Raw genomic sequence first — 17,528 nt, forward strand, 5'->3', positions numbered from 1 at the left:
AGGAAGATTCTTGTTATTCTTTTCTGAGCATGTTTGTTTTTTAATCTTTTGAAAGATGTCATATAGAACTAAGTATCATATTCCAGGTGTGGGTTCCATAACCAGTGGGTTTATCACCTTCCTTGTTGTACATATGGTTCCAGTTATCCATTGCTGCTTAGTTAACCACTCTAAAACTTAATCATGTAAAAAATATTTATTATGCTCATGGATTCTTTGGGTCAAGGATACAGGCAGGGTAGAGCAGAAACTCTTGACTCTGCTCTATGGGATGACTCTAATATTTGGGGTCCAGAATCTGGAGCTGTTTTACTTACAGGTCTGGTCCTTTATCAAGATTGGCTGGAAATCTGGGTGGATCTGGGAGTGTGTGCACTGGACCACCCATACGTGGCCTCTCCAGGATAATTGGCCTTCTTGCATGCACTCAGGGCTCCCTCTGGGAGTGTTCTGGTAACTGAGGAGGAAGCTGCAAGGCCTTCTTTAACTTAGTCTCAGAAGTCAAAAACTGCTGCTTCCATTATACTCTAGTGAGCACATTGTTGACTAAGTTGATATTGGCATACATATGAAATAGAGACCTGCTGTTTTCTAAGCATCAGAACTCTGAAGGAACATCCCATACCATTGAATTAATTAATAAGAAAGACATATATAATCCTTCTAATAGGCATCATAATAGAAAATAGATGAGCTCTTTGAAATCATGGGATTGATGTGACTAAAATGAAATAAAATAAATTGTAAGGAAATACGGTGGCAGTTAACCAGCAAAATAACCTCCATCAAATGGGGCCTCTTAACTCTCTCAGCAGCTGTCCTAGAATGGTCACCAGTTCACCTCCACAGGTTAGAGTCCTGTCACTGCTCTTCTCAGAACCTTCCTATGGCTCCACAACTGACCAGCTAATTAACCTACAGCCTGCCCTAGTACTTTGAAGTCACCCAGTTTACATCTACCTTTCTTTACAGTTTTCTTTCTCACCACACATCCTTACAGCTGATGATTCAGCAAAGCAGGAGTAAACTATAGAGCAATTAAAGGATTTATGTTTTTTTCTTAATGGGTTTTGCTAATTTAGGGGGTATCTGGATTCCAGGCATCCGATCTTCCTACTAGCTAAGAAGCCCATGTGAGGTGCCCACCACAGAAATCCTTGCCTTTCTGAGAATAGCTGGGCCATTTTCTTTTACTCTCATGGTTTCTAATTTTTACTGGCTGTGAGAATGGAAAATATTATGTGGTGAATTGTTACAAGTCCCTGATTTGGTCCCCAAAGAAGAGTTGTTCTACTGAGAAGAGGAAATAAAAGGAAATTGTATATTTTTTCTAGACAGCGTGTTTCCTCTTTGCTTGTATATCTTCTGTTGGGTAGAGTATGCAGCCAGTTACAGCAAGGCATTCTCTTCAATGGCATTCTTTGCTGGAAAGCTTGTACTGAAGAAATAAATCATTGCATTTTCCATAGGAAATGGGCTTATACTTTATAGTAAGTTCAATTCTTTCCAACAGTGTCATTCACCGATTTCCTTGAGTTAGAGATATATTTTTGAACCGACTGGATTCATTAGGTATATGGCTTAGAAGCCAAATTGTTCTCCTTTTATTCTTGTGGGGTGTTTTGCTTTGTTTTAAAGTTCTTTTGCTTTTAAAAATTGTTCTAGTAAATCTTATGGATTCATGTAAGAGGCCTAGGAAAAGATACCTAGCAAGGAATCCTCTGATCTGTTGTAATTGGGATCAGTACCGGTAGGTGTAGGAGAGAAACTTGCATCAGTCTTGCTTCCAGAGGGGATGAAGCATTGGCTAATCCAGTGATCTCAATGAGTGTGTTAACTAAATTTGCTTAAGAACACTTACTACTGTTTAATTCACTCATCTTTTTATTTCCCCTAGTTTGAACTGGATTTCAGATCTATTGTTTTGATAAGGTGGTCTGATTTTCGCATGTGTGTGTAGAAGAGGCTAGAGGTAAAGAAAGGATAGAGAAACTGGGTCTCTTTTTTTTCTGGCTTTTTATAGTTAAGAGCATCGGCTCTGGATTCAGATGGTTTGGGTTCAAATTCTGACCCACCACTAAGCTAACTGGAATCTTGAGCAAATCACATGACCTTTAAAGGTACAGTTTCCTCATCTGCAAAAGGTACATTTCTCATAGAATTTTAAGGATTAAATGAGATAATGCACACAAAGGGCTTAAAAAAGGGCATGGCACATAGGATGTGCTCAGTAAATGTTGGAAATTATGATTAATTTCACTGCACACTTTCATGTTGACATTAGCTATAGGCTAAACCTTAATTACTTACAGCCACCAGTAGTTACACATAGAATGAAGTGACAGAGTTATATGTCAAACTAACCAGGTATCCTTGATAGTGTCATTATGTCCTCAATATATCTATGCTGAATATTAATCAAGTTTAAGAACTGCTTATAAATAATACTAAAGTACATTTTAATTCTCTTTGCTGTTAAGGGGGAATTTTACATTGCAGCTTAGAAGCCTTTCTTCTAATAGTAGAGATTTGGTGTCATGTGGTGTTCATCAGTTTGAAAAGAAGTATTTCTGCTTTTTGCCTCAAGATGTACATACAGAGATGTGCTGATTCTCAGAACCTCTACAGAATTCCATTAGCCAGTTCTGCCAATTGAAATTTGGCATTTAATATTTGCATTTTTCTATTCTTGCCTAGGAAAGGAGCTCATCACATACCTAGTTTAGTGATGGAAAATATTTGGAGAAAGTTTTAGAGAGTGGGGCTCAGGCTCAAGAATACAATGAAGTAATAAAGTTATTAACCTCATGTATGAAATGCTCCAGCCAGATGTGGCTTAGTGATGCAGCTAGTGCTTCAGAGGAAGAAGCGAGAACCACCTAATGAAGAATACATCAATGGAAACAAGTGATACTTTTAGGTGTTTTGTTCTCAGAATATTTTAAAAGAAATGAAATTAGCAACAAAAGAAAAATATTTTCCAATATGAATTAATGGTTTTTAAAAGAAAAAAATGTTTCTGGAGATACTGAGATTGACCTAGAAATTGATCCAAGGACCAGATGCTGAAACTTCACTTTAGTTGGTCACTAGAAAGTTACCAGCAATCCCCAGCTGGTTTCTCAGGCTGCTGATTCCCTTTATTTGGTAATGGGGTGTGTGCAGTACGTCGATTAAAAAATATGCATTTCCATTCCATTGCTTTTGAGGGTGGGCAGTTGTCTTTCTCTTATTAAAGAGCTTGTGATACACAGGAAAGTGACGTAATTTTATTTATTAGTCAAACATGTGAGGATTCTAGATAGACAACAGGACTTTTTTTCCTAGTCTGTAGAAATCTAGAAATTTAAGTGATGATTTGAGGATCAAGAAAGGAGACTGAGTCAGAATAAAATCTACTATACCCAGAATTCCAAGATTGGAATTCTTTGGTTTTCTTCTAAAGATCCCAAGCATTAATGTATTAAAGAAACTGGAAATCTGATTTTGAACCTAAAGCATTAGGTTTTTATGTCCATTACTTTTTCCCTTTAGAGGTTTGCTGCCTAAACACACACACACACACACACACACACACACACACACACACACGTCACACACATTTTTAGCTGTTTATAATTTAAGATTTGCGTTGTTGAAACTGGGTCATGTCTGTAATCCCAGCACTTTGGGAGGCCAAGGCAGGCAGATCAACTGAGGCCAGGAGTTCCAGACCAGCCTGGTCAACATGGCAAAACCCCGTCTCTACCAAAAATGCAAAAACTAGCTGAGTGTGGTGGCCCATGCCTGTAGTCCCAGCTACTCTGGAGGCTGAGATAGGAGAATCGCTTGAACCTGGGTGGTGGAGGCTGCAGTGAGCCGGGTGATGGTGTCACTGCACTGCAGTGTGCGCAACAGAGTGAGACTCCATCTCAGAAAGAAAGAAAGAAAAAGAAAGAAAGAAAGAGAAAGAGAAGGAAGGAAGGGAGGAAGAAAGAAACTGCTATATATAACTGCAATGTTTGGAAAGGAATATCCAATAACGCAGATTGCAGATAATTGCAACTTTGTTCTGGAGTTGGAGAAGAAGAAATCAGTTTGATATAACATCAAACACTGTCTGCTAAAGGAATGTGTGAATGTGAAATCATATTCCCTTAGACACTTGCCATTATCACGTGCTTTAAAAAACAGGGGATGCTCTCTTTAAAACAATGGGATTTTAAAAATATATGCTTAGTAATTAGATATAAATTTGCTGATGGATATAATGCATTCAAAGTTGGTAAGTAATATTTTCTGAAACTATCTTTTCCTTTGAAACATTTATGATAAAAATAGAGTGCGTTCCAAATCTTTTCCCCATGGGGAAAAGTCACTTAAGTTTAATTTGTTTTAATAGTTTACTGCAAAATTCACTAAATGATTATTTTAAATTGCAAGATTAAATATGAAAACACTAATCAGTCATATCTAAAAGGAAAGAATTGAATTTATTAATGTTTTGATTCAAGACTAATGTCTTTTTCATTTGTTTTAATATGTACATGCTATTCTTAATTATTCTGTTAAACAACGACTTAAAAAAAATAGATTGATAATCTGCCCTACTTGGTCATCCGGTTCCCAGTTTGACATGGCCAACCTCTACCAGACCCTAATCATTTAGGATTATAAAGACATTGACTGCAGAGTCTGAAACTTGAGTGGCTTTGCTGCTGTGCCACAATAGCATTGACTATAACCAAGGAAGAAGGTTTTTCTCACTTGTGGTGGAGTGGCAAATTCTAGACAAGAGGTAGTTTATAAAAATATCTTGTTTCTCCATATGTTATCAGATCAACACAGTCCTGGCCAAGGCAGTTTTCTCAATTTTTAATTCTAATAAAATGACAGATGTAGAATCAGTGACCATTTTGTATGACAACAAATATATGTAAGACTTTCTTATACACTGTACTATCCCTACTCCCACACACATATTTACCTATATTCACCTTACTGTAAGTATTTATGGATGGTAGCAAATATTTCTAAAAGATTGGAATCCTCATGCTGTATATCAATAAAATTAATGTGTCTTTTTTTTTTTACTAGGTAAATAAGTAAAATGATTACTCTATATTCCAGGAGAATATTTTTGTTGTGTTTTGAAGGGTGGAGTCTGTTTTTATCAGGGTTTTTGTTTTGTTTTGTTTTGTTTTTGAGACAGAGCTGTGCTCTGTCACCCAGGCTGTGGAGTGTAGTGACACAGTCTCAGCTCATTGCAGTTTCTGCCTCCCAGCTTCAAGTGATTCTCCTGTCTCGGCCTCCTGAGTAGCTGGGACTATAGACGCACGCCACCACACCCAGGTAATTTTTGTATTTTTAGTAGAGACGGGATTTCACCATGTTGGCCAGGCTGGTCTTAAACTCCTGACCTTAGGTGATCCTCCCACCTCGGCCTCCCAAAGTCTTGGGATTACAGGCATGTGCCACAGCTCAAGGCCTTTAAGATTTTTTTTTTTAAGTCAAGAAATTCTTCATTCTAAACTCTTCAATATTGACACAAACATTTAAACATTTTTGACAAAAGATGGGATGAAATCAAGCCTTCTCCCTGTACTCCAGATTGAAAAAAGGACCTCTGCATTTTGATGGGTTGAATACCTTTGGGCAGGTTGCTTAATTTCCCCATGCTTTTTCTCATGCTTAAGTGCCTGACAGAACATTCTGTCCATAACTAATGGCTGTCAAGCATTTATGGTTGTAAAACACAAAAACCTTTATTGCTCCAGCCAGCTCTATCATCCAGGGACTGATTACTGAGTTTGTGATGATCCAGCCTCTTGTCCCCTTCTTTGCTTTGTTTTCTCTGCTCCCCCCTGCTGCCTGCCCTTTGGCCATTTCACTGCTCATTAGCGCCTCCACCAGATGGGGGGCAGGGTCAGGAACAGGGGGTCAGCTCTGGTAAAAGGCTTGGTGAGAAGAGGGCTGAGAGTAATGGCCAACATAAGGTTTTCAGATTATCTACATCCAGGCTCTCCCTCAACCCTGTCCACAGGAATTATTGAATGCAGCCATGACACTCAAATTTGTTTTTCATTCATTGTTTATTCATTCTTATAATAAATGTGGTTTTATAAATTAGTTAAGAAGTCTTTTTCAGGATGCCATAGTAAACAAGAGTCCCTTTTGTGCATTTCCTTAGTAAACGATGAATGGCTGCCGGTCAAGCTTGTTCTGGCAAGTCTTTCGCCTCTGTTCAGATTCAAAAGAACGGCACCAAATCTATGCTTACATTAGACTCAGGTTGTGGAATGTAGTTCTTTCAATTCAGGTTTAGGGAATTTGCCTTATGATGCTGAAAGATTCCTATTTGGGTGTTAAGAAGACACAGAGCTAACCCTAACTATATGACCAAGGAAAGCCTGTGTTATGTTTTACTGTAGTTTCAGTGCATTAACTCAGAAAATGCACCTCAAGTGCCTCTTTACACGTGATATTGTGCAGAAGTCACAGCATGTACAGGACAGAGATTCAGACAGAGGCAACTGAAACACTTTTTTTTTGTTCACCTATTTGGTTGCTTGTCCCTTTCTTGGCCAGATGATTTAAACCCTAGAACTCAAGTTCTAAGACCCTTTGATTTTGTGATTTTCCCATTTGTCTAAACATTTTGCCAAAGTCTTTTGACAGTATTATGGATCAAGCTTGTGCTGGGTCCTGGGGACGTCAAGGCTAACAAGATAGGTGGGGCTGCCTTTGGGGAATTTATAGTCTGGAGAGCTCTGAAGAGATAACCTGATGCCTGCCAGGTAGATTATTATTCTGTGCTTCAGATGTAAGGAGGCTAAATTAAATTACAGTTTTCAAGTAATTTGAGCTCTTTAGAATTTAAGTCCTTCCATAGAAGTAATTATGTTGATTTCCAAATCCTAATAACACACTATTTGAATTTACCTATATTAACACCATAATTTGCATGTACGTGTATATGTATACATACATATATATATACACACACATATATATGATTTATGAATTGGTTGTACTATGTGCTGTGCACCTGGGGTTACATTCTCTCATTATCACCAGAGCAAAGATTAAAGCTAATATAAAATGTATACAGATTTGATTTATTAAAGTAGTCAAATTTCATCTAGTTAACATAGGCTTAAAAAGATGGGTGTTTCGTCATTAGATACAGGCTCCAAAAAGAGGGAGAAAAAGGGAATCAGAAAAAAACAGGAAAATTCTATTGAGCCATTCCATATATGGTGATCTTACTTTTTCTCTTTGTGTATACACAGTATAATTTATGTTTATCAAATAATTTTTAAATCACTAGGTCTCAAAGCAACTTAATTATATACTTTAGTATTTATGAATAGCGCTGCCCTTAGTGTTTTAAAACAAGCTCTTTGAGGATAGAGTGCATATCTCATATTTATCTTCTTATGCTCAGCACCTAGGACATAGGGAATTCAGCAAAGTGATTAAGAGCTCAGACTGCCTGGGTTCAGGTATCAGCTTAATCAAGGCAAGTTGCTGATCGTCACCAGCCCCAGTTTCCCTGTGTATAAAACAAAGGATAATCATAGTTTTTGTCTTGTAGGATTGTTTCGTAAGAATTAGATGAGAAGCCATCCAAAAAACCTTACTCAGCATGTGGTAAGCTCTCAATAGGTCATAATTGTTGATGTTAGTACAGTTCCAGGCCCATAAAGGTACTTACTAAATGTTCGATGAGTAGGATGACAGTTTTTCTTTAGTGTGTATAAGGCATGGCCTTTGAATTTTTGTTTTCCAGTAATGAATGTAGATTTGAATTACATTCTTTGACTTAAAAAAAAAAAAGAACTAACTAATGATTTGTATTTCCAAAGAGGCTACACTAGGTTTTTTTTTTTTTTTTAAAGCACTACCTATAGGCATCAAAGCAGTATTTGTAATAATTTTGAATTCCAGCTTATGCCTTTCCACTAAAGAGGAAAGCTGCTAGCTACTATCACCCAGGTCCAATAGAGACTTTGAATGTCTTGCCCTATTTTAATGTTTCCATTCCCTCACTCCTGGAAATAGCATTCTGCTTTCCAAAATAGACTCTAGTTCTGTACCTTAGAAGGATTTTTGTCACAATTTGGGATCATCAGAAAAACAGAAGACAGCTTTATTGGCTAAACCTCATGAACTAATTATCTAAGGTAGTTTCTCTCTCCCTCTCTTTCTCTCTTTTTTACAAAAACTCATTTTAATGGCCTGTTTGTGTCCTATTTTCTTTCTGTTAATTTTTAGTACTAACATGAAAATAAAGAAAAGTAAGAAGTCAATCAATAACTCTATTTGTTTCTCTGACTTCTTTCAAGGGCATCTGAAAGCACTTAAAGCGACACATTAAGGCAGTAGGGTGTACAACTAGGGATTCACTGGGGCCAAAGATCTGAAACCCTAGGCTCGCATCAACATGGGAATAAGTACTTCACAGTTAGAATAATAGGTAGCAATGTTACATGACTTAAAATTTAACCATTACCAATAACAGAAGTGCAGGTTTACCAAGTTCCCAGAAAACCCAAATATCTTCAATTTTAAGACAGTGCCTCAGCGCAGCCAGCACTGAATCCCAAGGAGGTGAGATAATAACTCTATGTGCAAGGAGGAACATGGCATCATACAATTATAGTTGGTAATGCCCTAGAAGGCACAATTTGTTTTGCAGTGTTTTATCATTGCCTTTTCAGAATGATTCTGATGTCAGAGAAGATTCATCCTACTCAGTTTGTCAGAAACTGATCCTTGAGTATAATTTCCTTATTACAATGTCTCTGTCCCTACATTTTCTTTCCTGCCATTATTCTCTCAGATAGTCCAACTTCAGTATTCCTTAAATTCTCTAGTGGAAACTTGATGAGGCATTTGCATGCTTGGGCCCACTCTCAGTTGATAGAACTGGGGGTGGGGTTAGAATGTATGAAAATGGCAATCTCTGTGTTCCCTCATTCTCTTGAGAGACTGACATTCCTGACACTGGATGCACACCTTATGGATTTTAAGGAAAGGATGAAAAGGCCGTGAGTGATAATGCTGTCCATCTTATAACATGTTCATTCTGGTGCTATTACTAACTCTTAAATTTCTCTTTTAAGAGAAAGTATAGTTTGATTTACAAATCAATAAATAAATTTATAAATAAATCCCTTATTCCCCTTTCATATCTTTGGACTATATAGTTTTCATATATATTTGGTGAAAATTACCTCATTCCCAATCATAATTCTCCTTATTGTAATTTCTTTCATAGCAATGTTGTAGAGTTTAATGACATTGTTCGGATTTGCTTTTGAGATTTTCCTAAATGCGAGTGCTCATTTCCAGACTGCCAAACCAAGACAATGGTAGGCTCTCTATTTTTATTTAGTGATTCCTTTCCTCTATTAGTAATTGGCTTTTTTTGTGGGCATTAAAATTCGTCATCAAATTAGCCAGGCTTAAAGTTTTGTGCCTTCCATCTTGTTTAGACAATTGATGAGCTACATAAAACCATTTAAAATCCATAATTTTATAAGCAACAAATTGGTAATTTTTTCTAACATGTAATCCACCTTGCTATTAAATCACTCATCTTAGTGGAGATCAGTTGGGATCATTTTCAATGGTTAAGCTCTATGGGAACAAAACCGTTACAGCTGTGACCCTACTTGCACTATTGGAAGTTCTTAGGGGTCCATAGTATTTACAGGAAACTAATTCACGCTAAACTCACTGGTACTGGATTGTTTCCCACTATGATAAAGCAAAGGGGTTATGTACATTATTGCTTTAATAGAGTGATCAATGCACTTAGATTGTATAGTGTGAGAGGGCTTGGCCTTACATAGTCACAGTATGAAGAATTCTTTTGAGACTGAATTTTTTTTTTAAGTAAAAAAAAAAGACTCTTCTGCTGGGGATTTTAATAATGTGGCAGGTATTCACACTTACTATTTGCTATATTTGAAGCAAATATATTACAATGAACATTTAGGCTCTCATTTGAGAAGCTGACATTTTATATCCATAAGGCAAACACAAAATTTTTAATTTGGGTGTTTTATCCTGTGGTTTTATTTTTTATTTTTGAGTCTGAGATATTTTTGTGTCCAAGAACATATTTAGATTAATTTACTTGTAGTCTTGAAGTTATCTTTGGTAGAAAAACATCCTTATGTGTATGAAAAAAGCCATTTAGAAAGGAGATTTCGTGAGTATCCTTGACAGTGGTGTACAAGATTAATCATCTTTCCTGTGACAGGAGGATCTTCATGCATTCAACCTAGAATTTCTCCTTTTACGGTTCTTAGTCCATTTCCTCGTGTCTTGTTCTTAATGGTGATAAAGAACATCTGCTACGTCCTCTTCAAAATATATCTTCCTACTTGGGGTACTATAAAGTGTACATACTTTGGGTCCTAACAGATCTGCATTTGAGTCTGAACTTATCACTTACTAACCTTAGGCCATTTTTACCTCTCTGAGACTAAATTCTTCTTTTGTAAAGTGAGGCTGGAAATATCTCCATTGCAGTTTTAGCTAAAGTATCCAGTTCCTAGTAAATGCTCAAAATACCATGATTTTGGCCTGGAGCAGTGGCTGATGCCTGTAATCCTAGCACTTTGGGAGGCCGACGCAGGTGGATCACTTGAGGTCAGAAGTTTGAGACCAGTCTGGCCAACATGGTGAAACCCTGTCTCTACTAAAAATACAAAAAATTAGCCAGGCATAGTAGCGCATGCCTGTAATCCTAGCTACTTGGGAGGCTGAAGCAGGAGAATCACTTGAACCCAGGAGGCAGAGGTTGCAGTGAGCCGAGATTGCACCATTGCCCTCCAGCCTAGGTTACAAGAGTGAAACTCCATCTCAACAAAACAAAACAATACAAGAAATTAGCCAGGTATGGTGGTGGATGCCTGTAATGCCAGCTGCTCAGGAGGCTGAGGCAGGGGAATTGCTTGAACCCAGGAGGCAGAGTTTGGAGTGTCTCAAAAAAAAAATCATTATTTTTAAGTCCTGTTAAAATATATTAAGTCAGCTTTCCATTTTCCACAATAACATTCCCAAATTTTTCTTACTAGGTTCTATTTTTCTAACCCACTAATCATGGTTCTGAATGAGACTTCAAATGATATGGTAGAAGGAACACTCTGTTTGTGATGAAAGGCCTTTCTGATTTGCTTTCTGACTTAATGAATTTCTAGCTTTGTGACCTTGGACAGGTTACTTATCCTTGAACCTGCTTGCTCTTATGTAAAAGGGGGACAATAATTGTCATATCTTCTTTGTCTTCCTCTCTGGATTGTGGTCAGATAATATAAGAAAGTAATTTATAATTTACAAATAAAGCACCTTGCAATCATAAGGTAACAGCAGTAAGTATCAGCAATTAAAATTTCATACACTAGCCGAGTGCAGGGGCTCACGCCTATAATCCCAGCACTTGGGGAGGCCGAGGCAGATGGATCACCTGAGGTCAGGAATTCAAGACCAGCCTGGCCAACATGGCGAAACCCCATCTCTACTAAAAAAAAAAAAAAAAAATACAAAAATTAGCTGGGCATGGTGGTGTGCCTATGTAATCCCAGCTACTCAGGAAGCTTGAACCCAGGAAGTGGAGGTTGCAGTGAGCTTAAGTTGCACTACTGCATTCTGGCCTGGGTAACAGAGCAAGACTCTGTCTAAAAAAATTAATAAAAATTAAAATTTCATACACTACAATAGGGTGAATGAAATTGTTCCTGTTATTTATATAACTTCTAACCTTAACTTGCTATCTTTAGCTTTTCCCTTGTCCTACCTAATGGTTCATGAGGCATTTACTCTTTTCCATTTCCATCTGCTCTTATGGTTAAAAGGCTAAAACTGACAACTTTCAGATGTATCACAGAGACATATCAGAACAGTTCAGCATGAAACGTATTGGGTTCGTGTGCGAAGTAGTGAATAAATAAGCAGCGCTGGGTGAGGTTAAGAGAGAGTCAGATGATCTAAGAGTTAAGAAACAGGTGAAGTGCCCAGGAGAGAGAGATGACCAGAAGAGATCTCTCCAGTGGTAGACATTGAAGAGGAGGATTTTAGAACTAAATCCTAAGACATTCACTGCCAATTTCCAACCCAACATTGTGGTCAAAACGTATCTAAATGAGAAGGAAACTTTGGGAATTTGAGGATTGCTTAGAGTGGAAGTGACCTGGAAGACTGCAGTGATCCCAGCCAGTGGCCATGGCTGCAGGGGTACAGTCTAATGTGGGGAACTGGGAGTGTGACACTGGAGAAGACCAGTCGGAAAACTGATTGCCTTATCTGTGAGAGCTGAACCATGAGGATTGCCTAAGAGCACTGAAATTGGGGAGAAAAGAACACAGAGTGAACATGGTAATGCTTAAATGTATATTTATGTGTGACACTGGCTTAATATTTCAAATCTATTGAATATACTGTTTGAGTTTATAGAAGCAAGAAACTTCTCCCCATATTTGTAGTGTATTAATCTTTTGGTTTTCTCGCCTCAATTCAGTTTTGTTTTGTTTAATTATGGGGCTGAAAATACGTTAGTTTGAGTAATGTAGAGTGGAATGTGGTTAAATATCCCTGCAGATTACTTTACGTGTTTCAGTATTCTAATAAAACCAGCCGCAGTGATCCATATGGGATTTGTAGATGCTGTTTTCCCGAGGCCCTTTTCTCCATGGCTGTCTGTGACCTTAGCCATTGAATCGCTTAATCGTTTTTGGCCTCCTAAGTCAGTGATTCTGAGCGGGCAGAGTGGTAATGTGATGTCATGTCTGGGGCATGAGCCTGCATCCTCGCCACACATGGGTCCCACCCTTCCTGGTCTAGGCAGCTCAATGCACAGTGCTTGGCGCATCGTGAGTGCTCAATAAATTCAGTTGCTTTTCCCGTCTCTCTCTGGATCTCAAATAGGAATGTCCAAATTTGAGAATGCCACCAAAGCATTAGGTTCCCCAATTAAATTCCATAGTAGAAGCTGAGGCAGATGTGTGGGAATGCAGCTCCAGACGCTGTAGTTAATCCAGGAGAGATGATCACCCTGTATTTACAACAAGGCTTCCCATGCTCGTGAATCATAATAAGAACTCTTACAGGATTAATGAGTTTTAACTTAATGCAGAATTTTTAAACTGTGTGTAATACTGGGACATTTCAAGTGTTTGTCATGAAAAATGGCTGATGGGGTATACATTTCGAAATATTCTGTGTTCCACCTATGTTGTTTGTTATCTTATCGACTTCCCCTGTGCCTTCCACAAAAAGGTCAGAAGGGAGGTCTTCCACATTTTCTGTAGATTCCTAGATAAGAGAAACATCAAACTAGAAAGGAACATTTTGATAGCCTTACACATTTGTGTTTTTCCAAATAAAAAAATTCTTTAAATAAAACTTTCTTTTGTGCCCTTTCTCTGGTAGAGAGAAAAATTCAGCCCCATTTCTTTCAGAGAAATGCCTTATGCACTTTGCCCAGTTTTCCCCTAATGCTGGCATTTTATAAAACTGTAGAACAAAATCTCAATGAGGATGTTGACATTCATACAATCCATTCATCACAATTAGATTTCCCCCGTTTCACATGTAATTATTTGTGTGTGTGTATGCGTGTACATCAAGTTATATACAACTTTATCACATGTAGGTTCATGTATTCACTACCAGAGGTATTATCTTTTTTTAAGTTCTGGGGTACCTGTGCAGGATATGCAGGTTTATTACAAAGGTAAATGCGTGCTGTGGTGGTTTGCTGCACTTATCAACCCATCACCTTGGTATTAAGCCCAGCATGCCTTAGCAATTCTTCCTGGTGCTCTCCCTCCCCACTCCAGTATTAATCTTTTAACTGTCAGTTGCTCAAGAGTGTGTGGCACATGTCATGATGAAATATACTAAATGTATCATCTCTAAATACACAAGAACTTTGCATGACTGTAGGAATATGGGGAGAGGAATTCTGGCCCATGGTTCCTGTCTTTGGCTGTGCAGTTATTCTTTCACATTCCCTCATTATAAAGGTCTGGCTGGACCAGGCAGAATCAAAGGTGGGCTTGGCACACAGCTAACTGCTTGCCTGAAGTAACTTATGCTTTGTACTGCATTCAGAGTTCTGCCAACTTCAGAGGCTGGGAAAGAAACAAAGGATTGTCCTGGGAGTGTAACACACCTGCTTTTCCTGAGGGTACATACAACAGGCCTGTTTGAGTACCTGCCTGACCTTTGTGATATATTGAAACATACCTCAATAGTCCTGAAGTTATGGATGAATACCTTTATCCCCTGGAAATTTCTTGTTTCACATAGATTTTAAATGTCTATGTGGGCAGATATTCATTGGGGAAACTGTCCTGTTAATTGTACTTTGGCTATTTGGCCCTGTCTCTAGAACAATTATAGTAGAACCGTGTCATCTTGACACATTTAGGAAGAGCCACATTTGAGAATGCCACTGTAACGTTTAGGTTCCCAGATAAAACTTTCAAATTACAACCATGTCTCTCTCTGTCTCTCTCTCTCTCTGTGTCTCTCTCTCTCTCTCTCTCTCTCTCTCTCTCTCTCACACACACACACACACACACACACACACACACACACACACACAGCAAAACTGGGCAGATGGCCAAGTTGCCCCTCCAGGCTAAATGTCTCAAGCCTGCACTCTAGTCCTAGAAAAATTGGATTTGCCAGCAGCTTAAACTGTGAATATTAAAATTTGAGAATGGCCAAGGTCTATTGCATTCCACTAGTCACGTCTAGAGTCGGAGTGTTTGTTTAGGTAATCAGAACACGGATGATGACGATGATGATGATGATAATGATCGATCATAATAACTGAAGAGTAAATCACTATCAATGTGATCATTATGGAATGATTTTAGATAATACATTGAGTATATTTGGACCCAAAGCCCTATTGGATCCTAAATCCCAGCTATATTTTTTGTATGCTGTGGCATACAAAGAGCTACTTTTTCTTTTATCTTTGGACTAATGCTTTTTGACTATTGGCACTTTAAATATCTATGAATTACAAGTGATATTCTTTATTTTTGGTGGTAACTATTATCTTATTTAAACAAAATCATGTTTTTGAATCAGCTGGAGATATTTTTGACAATCTTGAAAGTGCAGAAAAATTTATATTTGAAAGAAAATAATTATAGAATATCAGGACATGCTGCTGTTGCTTCCATAGCAAACTCTTTTGGGCCTTACTCAACCAAAATAAATGTAGCCAAACTGCTGAGGTATGCATGGCTCGTGGCAAATGGAAGACTGCCGTTCTGTTTCCTGCATCCTGCTTTCTGTCCCTGAGGTCCAAGCAATGCCAGACAGTGAATTTTGAAAGTATTAAAATGTTGGTCTTTGTGGTGCTTGGTCTTCCCAACTATAACCCTAGACTTAGTTTAGAAGTTATATAGTTGAATCCTCTTACATTCAACAATTCGGTGACAAAATGAAAACCCAGAGTAATTGTGTTTAGCTCAAGGCCACGCAACCTCGTTAGCTCCAACAAGAGCCAGGTTTCCTGACTTCTGGTCCATTGCTTTTCCCTGTAATGAGCCGCTTCCTCTTGCCTCACCCGATCTTCCTTGGATTTCCACTGGGAATGTTAACCACAGTTCTGATGAATCTCTTCCTTCAGGTCCTGTGTTAGTTTCTTCAGGCTGCTGTAACAAAGTGCCACAAACTTGGGTGCTTTACCATAACAGAAATTTGTTCTTTCACAGTCTGGAAACTGGAAGTCTGACATCATGGTATTGGCAGGGCCGTACTCTCCCTGAAGGCTCTTGGGAAGAATATGTTCCATCCCTTTCCCTTCACTTCTGGTGCTGTTGGTAATCCTTGATGCTCCTTGGCTTTTAGATGCATTGCTCCATTCTTCGCCTCCGTAGCTACATGGTGGTAACAGAAATTGCTATGTGTCTGTGTCTCTTTTCCTCTTATAAGGACACTAGCCATATTTGATTAGGGCCCAGCCCACTGACTTCATCTTACCTTGATTATATCTGCCAAGACCGTATTTCCAAATAAGGTCACATTCATAGAGACAAGGTGGGTTAGGACTTCACTATATCTTTTTAAGGGACACATTTCAACTCATAACAGTTCTCTTTAACTTTAAACCTGTTAGGACCAGGCTGGTATTTGCAATGCACAATGAGAAACTGCAGTGAATTTCATTAAGTGTAAAGCATCATATCCAACATTTGTAGTTTATTATAATAACACATTGAAAAGATTTATAGACTGTTTTTGGTGTGATTTTTGGATTAATTCCCTCTTTTGAAGCCATTTGTTGGATTTAGTTTATTTTAAGGAGGGAATGAATAGACCTGAAAACACCTAATTTTTATTTTCAATTTAGCCTGCAAGCTAGCAAAAGCTTTTGCAGAGAAGTGAAACTGTTTCACAGAGCCCCATAACTGTATTTGTTATCATTTTGGCCTTCAGTTTTATTAATGCTTGTTTGATGTGCTCAACCTCTAGCTAAGACAAAAAGACAGAACTTTAGGGTTTTTTGTTTGTTTTAGCAGTGCTAAAGTCTAGAATACAGTGTTTGCTCTATAATAGTTAATGATGTGCATTCCATTTTTAAACCAAAATTTAAAAGAAAGAAATCCCATTCTCATTCAGCACTGTCAAATGTATGCATTTTCCCAAACTTCAGTGGTTGGATATAATAATGTGTGTGTATAAACAGTCTTCCTGACTGCATTCTCTTTAATGTTAGTTTATCAATTTGGGAGGAAATGTCCAAATAACCTTTATTTGTAACTTAAAAAACATTTTTTTAAATGAAGTCATGGGAATGGATTGCTGTGTCTTTTATTGACTTTTATATATGTGATTCCAAATCTCCCTTTAAATTAATGTCTTTTAGCTTCAAATATACCTCTTCCCATAAGGCTAGTCCCCATTTCCTATAATCTTACAGACCTAGGAGAACAATATTTTCCCTTCTGTCGTTTTGGTAATTACGTCCTCTGTGCTCAGTGGTGGCCTATTAACTCACATGAATACCATGGGCTTGCAAAATAGCCTCAAATTTCCATATATTGGAACTGTGAGAATTTTCTATAATGGTGCTTTAGCAATAATGATGGAGGTGCAGGCATTTCCTGAGGATTAATGACCAGCTGGGAGGAACCAGTGGCCCTTGGCTCTGCCTCCCAGCCAGCCATTAATTCTAAGGAAATGTCTTTTGCTGAGGTCGTTATTGCTATTATAAGCTTAAAATGGAAAAACATAATAGGCGTATGAGTTATTTTTATGGGTTGATGCAGTTTCCATTGGTATGTACTAATTTGAGAAAATGAATGTGTATACATACAAGAGTAAGTCAGATTGTTTGAATCATCCCTCAGTATTCCATATGCTTTATGACTGATTTTACAGTTCTCTTTTCCTTTCCCATTTACAAAAAAGAAAGAAAGAAAGAAAGAAAATTTGATTCAGCAATTCCTAAAAGTGTTGTATTCAGTGACATCTTTGGAAACACCAGTTTCTGTTATCAACTTCAAATA

The 17,528-nt window shown here is 37.9% G+C and overlaps 1 protein-coding gene across 5 annotated transcripts in view; it reads left to right on the forward strand.

Annotated features, from left to right (window-relative positions):
* The window catches only part of HMGA2 (high mobility group AT-hook 2), a 135,650-nt gene that overhangs the window by 15,346 nt on the left and 102,776 nt on the right, over positions 1-17,528 (forward strand). Inside the window, exon 4 of one of the 5 annotated variants that reach the window (XM_021670229.2) lies at positions 2,481-3,471. The exons of 3 other annotated variants lie outside the window; for them this stretch is intronic. In XM_021670229.2, the coding sequence (XP_021525904.1) occupies positions 2,481-2,504 (24 nt within the window). In that variant the 3' untranslated portion in view covers positions 2,505-3,471. Of the gene's footprint in view, positions 1-2,023; positions 2,087-2,480; positions 3,472-17,528 lie in introns of those variants that run through there. One more of the 5 variants, XM_021670228.2, reaches the window with a different exon arrangement.

The sequence above is a fragment of the Aotus nancymaae genome, unplaced genomic scaffold, assembly GCF_030222135.1.
Source record: "Aotus nancymaae isolate 86718 unplaced genomic scaffold, 86718_ANA_hifiasm-v0.15.2.pri h1tg000016l, whole genome shotgun sequence".
Taxonomy (NCBI): Eukaryota; Metazoa; Chordata; class Mammalia; order Primates; family Aotidae; genus Aotus; species Aotus nancymaae.